The 6,553-nt window shown below is 68.4% G+C and overlaps 2 protein-coding genes across 2 annotated transcripts in view; both read right to left on the bottom strand.

The window, feature by feature from the left end:
- LOC113940155 (guanine nucleotide-binding protein G(k) subunit alpha-like) overlaps positions 1-2,985 on the bottom strand; it is a 10,256-nt gene extending 7,271 nt beyond the window's left edge. Inside the window, exons 1-3 of the mRNA XM_027631252.1 lie at positions 2,180-2,985; positions 1,238-1,280; positions 949-1,090 (exon numbers count right to left, since the gene is read on the bottom strand). Coding sequence (XP_027487053.1) covers positions 949-1,090; positions 1,238-1,280; positions 2,180-2,297 — 303 coding nt within the window. The 5' untranslated portion in view covers positions 2,298-2,985. The remainder of the gene's footprint in view (positions 1-948; positions 1,091-1,237; positions 1,281-2,179) is intronic.
- Positions 2,986-3,157: 172 nt separating this feature from the next.
- Positions 3,158-5,331, bottom strand: GPR61 (G protein-coupled receptor 61). The gene is given in 3 exon segments (XM_027631251.1): positions 3,158-4,196; positions 4,198-4,313; positions 4,315-5,331. Coding segments are annotated over 3 exon segments (1,674 nt in total). The 5' UTR covers positions 5,143-5,331; the 3' UTR covers positions 3,158-3,466.
- Between the last annotated feature and the right edge of the window lie 1,222 nt (positions 5,332-6,553).

The raw sequence follows: 6,553 nt of genomic DNA, 5'->3' as shown, positions 1-6,553 counted from the left end.
AACCGGGAATGAACCGGGAATGAACTGGGAATGAACCGGGAATGAACTGGGAATGAACCGGGAATGAACTGGGAATGACGGCCCCGGAGAGCCCTGGGAGCAGCGGGAATCCTCCCCGCTCCCAGTGTCCAGGGGCTGCTGAGGGGAATCCTGGGCTGAGGGTCCCATCCCGAGGGATCCTGGGACAGTCCCGGCCCTGAAGGATCCCTGGATCTTTTCTTGTCCCAAACCCATTCCCAGAATAGAATCCTGGGATGAATCCTGCTGTCCTGAGGGATCCCTGGATCCTCCTGGCTCTGAGGGATCCCTGGATCCTCTCTTGTCCCAAGCCCGTTCCCAGGTGGATCCCAGATCCTGGCCACTCCCGGCCCTGAGGGATCCTTGGCTAGTCCCTTGTCCTGAGCTCATTCCCAGTGGGATCCCAGGAACTCAGGGCCCTGAGGAATCCCTGGATCATCTCTCATCCCGAGCCCATTCCCAGCGGGATCCCGGACCCTCCCAGCCCTGAGAGAGTCCCTTGTCCCAAGTCCATTCCCAGGTGGATCCTGGGACACTCCCGGCCCTGAGGGATCCCTGGATCCTCTCCTGTCCCAAACCCATTCCCAGAGTGAGATCCCAGGCTGAGTGCCCCATCCCAAGGGATCCCTGGATCCTCTCTCATCCTGAGCCCATTCCCAGGTGGATCCTGGCTCCCAAACCCATTCCCAGCAGGATCCTGGACACTCTCAGCCCTGAGGGATCCCTGGTTAGTTCCTTGTCCCAAGTCCATTCCCAGGTGGCTCCCAGCTCCCAACCCCATTCCCAGTGGAATCCCAGGACACTCACGGCCCTGAGAGAGTCCCTTTTCCCAAACCCATTCCCAGGTGGATCCCGGCTCCCAACCCCATTCCCAGTGGCTCCCTTGTCCCGAGCCCATTCCCAGTTGGCTCCCACACCCCGGGCACTCACAGCCCTGGCGGGATTCCCGAAGGGAATGCGGAGCCGGCCCATGGCCCGGACGATGGCCACGATGGACTGGATGGTGTTGCTGTAGACGACCCCCCGGTACTGCCGGCATTCCTCCTCGGAATATCCGTCCTCGTGGATGATCCTGGAACCACAGAGTGTCATTCCCGCTCCCATCCCGCCCATCCCCTCCATCCTCCTCGGAATGTCCGTCCTCATGGAGGATCCTGCAGCCACAGCACCGTCATTCCCGCCCATCCCACCGTCCCCCCGAATCCTGGGAATCACTCACTTCATCTGCTTCACGATGGTGCTCTTCCCAGACTCGCCAGCGCCTGGAAAGCACAGGGAATATCCCGCTGGACACAGGGAATTCCAAAGGAAGGCAGGATGTGGGGTTGGGGGGGGTTGGAGGAGGAGATTCCTTGGGAATTGCCCCTGGAAGAGCTCCTGGCGCGTCCTTCCCGGATTTCGGTTACGGCCGCCAGGAGCTCACCCGCTGGAAATTCCCGAATTCCAGAGGTGCCTGGTGGATTTATCCCTCCCCAAAGTGCTGCTCCGGCTGCTCCCAGCACGGCTGAGCCAGGTGGGAAAGGTGGGAACAACCCACTGGATCCAACCAGATTCCAGCACTCCCTGGCATTCCCAGGAATCCCCACCCTGGTCTTGAAACCCAAGAAAAAGATCTGGGAGAGATTTCCAGGCAGAAATGGGGTCGGGAGCTCCAGGAACATCTCATGGGACAGGGAGGATGTTCCAGGGGGAAAGCCAAGGAGAGGCATCCTGGGAAACTCAGAGCCCCCCTGGGAGGAGAATCTCAGGAAAAGGGGACCAGGGATCCCTCGGGATCCTCCTCAACTCCCAGAATCCCTTGGAACATCCCAGGGACCCCTCAGGACCCTTCTGAGCCCTTCCAGGATCCCTTGGGATCCCCCTAAGAGCAGAAGACCCCCTCAAAAAAAAACCCCTGAGACCCCCACTCCCCCCCCACAAACCCCCCCCTAAGAGCAGGAGACCCCCAGTGCCCCCCCAGAGACCCCCAATGCCCCCTCAAATCCCTCCCTGACCCCCTAAATCCCCCCCAAATCCCCCCATTCTCCCCCAAATCCCCTCCTGAGGCCACGAGACCCCAATTTCTCCCTCCCCAAACCCCTTCCTCAGGCTGGAGACCCCCATTGCCCCCCCAGACCCCCCCATTCCCCCCAGACTCCCCCATTCCCTCCCCCGTGCTCACCGAGCAGCAGCAGTTTCACCTCCTTGGCCGCTTTCTCGCCGTCCTCGCGGAGGTTCCTGTCGATCATTTTGCTCCGCTCCACCGCCGCCTTGTCCTCGGCGCTCAGCGTGCACCCCATGGCGGCGGCGGGGCCGCCGGGCCGGGAGCGGGGCCGGGATTTGGGGATTGGGGATCGGGGTTTGGGATGAGGGCCCGGGCGGCTCCTCAGGCGGCGCCGGATTTCCTGTGCCGGGCGCGGGGCACGACGGGAAATGGAGTTCCGGGACGAGAAACCGCGGGGTGTGATGGGAAATGGAGTTCCCGGGATGACAGGGAGAGGCACTCCCACCTCGGTCCCGGGGGAAACGAGGGCTTTGTTTCGGGGATTGGGATCAAGGATCGATATCGGGAAAAGGGATCGCGATCAAGAGTGCGATCGGGGGCGGGGCCGGAGAGGCCTCGGCCCGGGCAGCTCCGGAGGCCTCGCCGGATTTCCTGTCCCGGCGCGGGGCATGATGGGAAACGTAGTTTCAAGCATGAGAAGGAGAGACACTTCCTCTTCGGTCCCGTGGGGGAAACGAAGGTTCCACTTCTGGGATCGGGATCATGGATCGGGATTTGGGATCAAGGACCGGGATCAGGGAGCGGGGCAGGAGCTGCCTCGGCGCGGGTGGCTCTGGATTTCCAGTGTCGTGCGCGGGGCACGACGGGAAATGTAGTTCCTGGGGACGGGATGAAGAGCCACTTCCGCCTCGGTACCGCGAGGCATGATGGGAAACGGGGCATTTCCGCCCCGGTGCCCGAGGCTTGCCGGGAGCTGTAGTCCCCGCGGGGCGGAGGGGAGCCCATGGCAGCCCCAGACCACTCAGAGTCCCCCAGACCCTTCAGACCCTCCCCTAGACCCCTCAGACCCTCCCCCAGACCCCTCAGAGCCCCCCAGACCCGTCAGATCCTCCCCCAGACGCCCCGTGGCGGCAGCAATGAGGACCCCGCCCCCCCTCAGGGAGCGCTGTGGGACCCCCAACCCCCCCAGTGGGGGTGAGGACCCCGCACCCCCCATCCCGTGAGTGCCAGGGGATCCCCCCAAACGCCCTGCAGGGTGACAAGGACACCCTCCCACCCCAGGGGGGATCGTGGGATCCCCCAACACCCCCCCAGCCGTGACGACCCCCCAAGGAGCACGGTGGGACCCCCAATCCTTCACAGCACCGAGGACCCCCCACCCCAGCGACCATCGTGGGACCCCCAACCCCCCCCCAGCCATGAGGACCCTCCCCCACCCCGCGATCTCGGTGTCCCCCCCTCGTGTCAGCGCCGCGCCCCCCCCCAGCGAGTGACCGGGACCACCTCTCCCCTCACAGCCACATTTACCCGCGACAAACCCCCCAAAAACGCTACAGCCCCGCCCTGCCCGACCCCCCGGGGGGATTCACCCACCCGCCATCGCCCCCTCCCCACTCCCCCCCTTCCCCCCCGTCCTCCCCCACCTGCCCCGGGATGCGAAAATCCACGGGGGGAAAAGGGGGGGGCGCGTCCCGTTTGGGGACGGCCGAGGGACCCCCGCCCCCCCAGAGGGGTGACAGGGACGGGGAGGGCAGGTCCCGTTTGGGACCCCCGACCCCCCAGAGGGGTGACAGGGACGGGGGGGGGCAGGTCCCGTTTTGGGGTGCCCGGGGTGGGGGGCAGGTCCCGTTTGGGGCCGTCTGGGGTGGGGGACGGGTCCCGTTTTGGGGTTCCCGGCGGGGGCACGTCCTGCCTGGGGGTGCCCGTGGAGGGGGGCAGGTCCCGTCTGGGGGTGCCCGGGGGGGGCTCGGGGGGTCTGCCCGTGCTCTGCAGGAACTGCAGGAAGTTCTCCTGGATGGAGCCCTCGCGGCTGGGCAGGCGCAGCCCCTCCTCGGGGGGCTGCTTGAGGAGGGTCGCCACGAGCCGGCCCAGCTCGGCGCGGATCTGCCGGTTGAGGCAGCCGTAGAAGAAGGGGTTGGACGTGAAGCAGCAGAACCCCAGCCAGGTCACCACGGTCTCGGCCGCGCCGCCCCCCCGCGCCCCCCCCCAGCGCCGCGTAGAGCTGGAAGGAGAAGAAGGGCAACCAGCAGAGCAGGAACTGGCCCCCCACGGCCAGCGGCACCGCGGCCGCCTTGCCCCCCCCCCGCGCCCGGCGTCCTGTGCGGGGTGCTGCGGGGGGCTCCCCCCGGGCACGGGGGGGTCACCATGGGCGAGCGGCTGCTGAGCGAGGCCGAGCGCCGGCGGGCCGGGGGGGGGGTCTCCAGCCAGGTGGGGAGGGGGCCGCGCTGGGCGGCGGCCACGCGGGCCACGCGGAACATGGCGCAGTAGGTGAGCACGATGACGAGCAGCGGCAGCGCGAAGTAGAAGGCGGCGAGGAACGCCACGAACACCACGCAGGGCGCGCCGGGGCTCCACTGCAGCGAGCAGCCCGGCGCGGGGGGACGCTCGGGGGGGGACAGCCAGCCCAGCACCGGCACCACCGAGGTGGCCACGGCCTTGAGCCACACGGCCGCCAGCACCCCGGCCACCAGCGTGGGCGTCATGTGCGCCTCGTAGCGCAGCGGGTGCACCACCGAGTAGTAGCGCTCCAGGCTGAGCGTGGAGATGGAGAGGATGCACACGGAGCTTAGGCACACCAGCAGGAACAGGTAGACGCGGCACAGCCCCGGCGAGCCCCCCAGCGCCGAGCCCACCAGCATCTCCAGCGGCATCAGCGTCAGCGCGGCCACCAGGTCCACGAGGCACAGGTGGAGCACGAAGACGAACTTGCGCAGCGCGGGGGTGCGGGCGATGACCCCCACCACGGCCGCGTTGCCCACCAGCGCCGTCAGGTCGAGCAGCACCATGAAGAGCAGCCCCACGGCCCGCGCGGCCCCCCCGCCGTCCTTGGCCTTGCCCTCGGCGCTGCCGTTGTTGGGGGGCCGGGCCCCCCCTCCTCGGGAGCCGTTCCAGCCCCACGGGGAGGGCAGGGAGGGCTCCATCCTGCGCTGGGCATCGCACGGGGGGCTCACATCGCTGGGGGGGGTCTGCTCAGAGCACCCAAAGGTGCCCCCCGGTCACGCTCATCTGGGGAGTCCTCGCAGAGGGGGGGACCTGGGGGGAGGGGGAGCGGTCAGAGGAGGGGGGAGAGCCCGGGGGGCCCCTGAGAGCTGAGCTGAGAACCCCCAACTACAGCCCCCGGGGGGCTTTGGGGACCCTGGGGGGACCCCTGAGAGCCACGGGAGGGTCACAGCTGAGCTGGGGGGAAGGTGGAGCTGTTGGGGGGAGATGGGGGGAGACCCTGGGGGCCCCCCGAGAGCTGAGCTGAGACCCCCCAACTGCAGCCCCCGGGTACCTGGGGGAGGTGGAGGTGTCCGGGGGCAGACACAACCCTGGGGGGGCCCCTGACAGCCCGGGGGGGGTCACAGCCGACCCCTGAGAGCCATGGGGGGGCTCAGCTCAGTTGTGACCCCCCACCCACAGCTCCAGGCACGAGGGGGGGGAGCTTTGGGGGACCCTTGAGATCTATGGGGGGTCACAGCTGAGCTGGGGGAAGGTGGAGCTGTCGGGGGGTGGGGGGGAGACCCTGGGGGACCCCTGAGAGCCACAGGGGGAGCTCAGCTCACTTGTGCCCCTCCCCCCCCCAGCCCCGGGGACCAGGGGGGAGGGGGAGCCCTCAGAGGGGGTGAGAGAGAGACGGGTCTCACAGAGGGGTGACACAACCCCGGGGAGGACCCGTCAGAGGGGTGACACAACCGCGGGGGGGACCCCCAAGAGCTGAACTGGACCCCCATCTGCAGCCCCTGGGGACCTGGGGCTGTCAGGGGGGGCTGGTGGAGACTCTGGGGGGGGCCCTGAGTGCCGAGGGGGGTTCAGCCCACCCTGAGAGCCCAGGGGGGTCACAGCTGAGCTGGGGGGAGGTGGAGCTGTTGGGGGGGGGGGAGCACAACCCTGGGGAGACCCCCCAGGGCAACCCCCGGGGGGGGGCGGTTGGGGGGGGGGGGGGGGGCCCGGGGGGGGGGGGGGGTACATGGGGGGGACCCCTGAGAGCCCTGGGGGGGGTCTCAGCTCAGCCGTGAACCTCCCCCAGCCCCCATCACCCCCAGGCCCTCTACACGACCCCCCCCAGCCCCCTCCCCCACCCAAAAGCCTCGTTCCCCCCAAAAATGAGCAATTCCGGGGTAAACCCCCCCAAATTCCGACGTTTCAACCCAAACCACCCCAGCGGGGCCCCCCACGGGGGAGACCCTAGGAATGGGAGGGGGGAGTCCCCGGTCCCCCCCCATAAGCGGGTTCACTCCCCGGTGCTTCCCGGGCCTTGTGTGACCCCCCCCCCACTCCGAGCTCCGGGCGGGGGACGGGGGGGCCACAGCGGGGGGGAATTTGGGGGCCACCCCAGACCCCCCCCCCCCC

The sequence above is a fragment of the Corapipo altera genome, unplaced genomic scaffold, assembly GCF_003945725.1.
Source record: "Corapipo altera isolate COAL_440 unplaced genomic scaffold, ASM394572v1 207, whole genome shotgun sequence".
In the NCBI taxonomy this organism is placed as follows: Eukaryota; Metazoa; Chordata; class Aves; order Passeriformes; family Pipridae; genus Corapipo; species Corapipo altera.
Note: the sequence above shows the minus strand (reverse complement) of the source record. Positions and strands in the feature narration are given on the sequence as shown.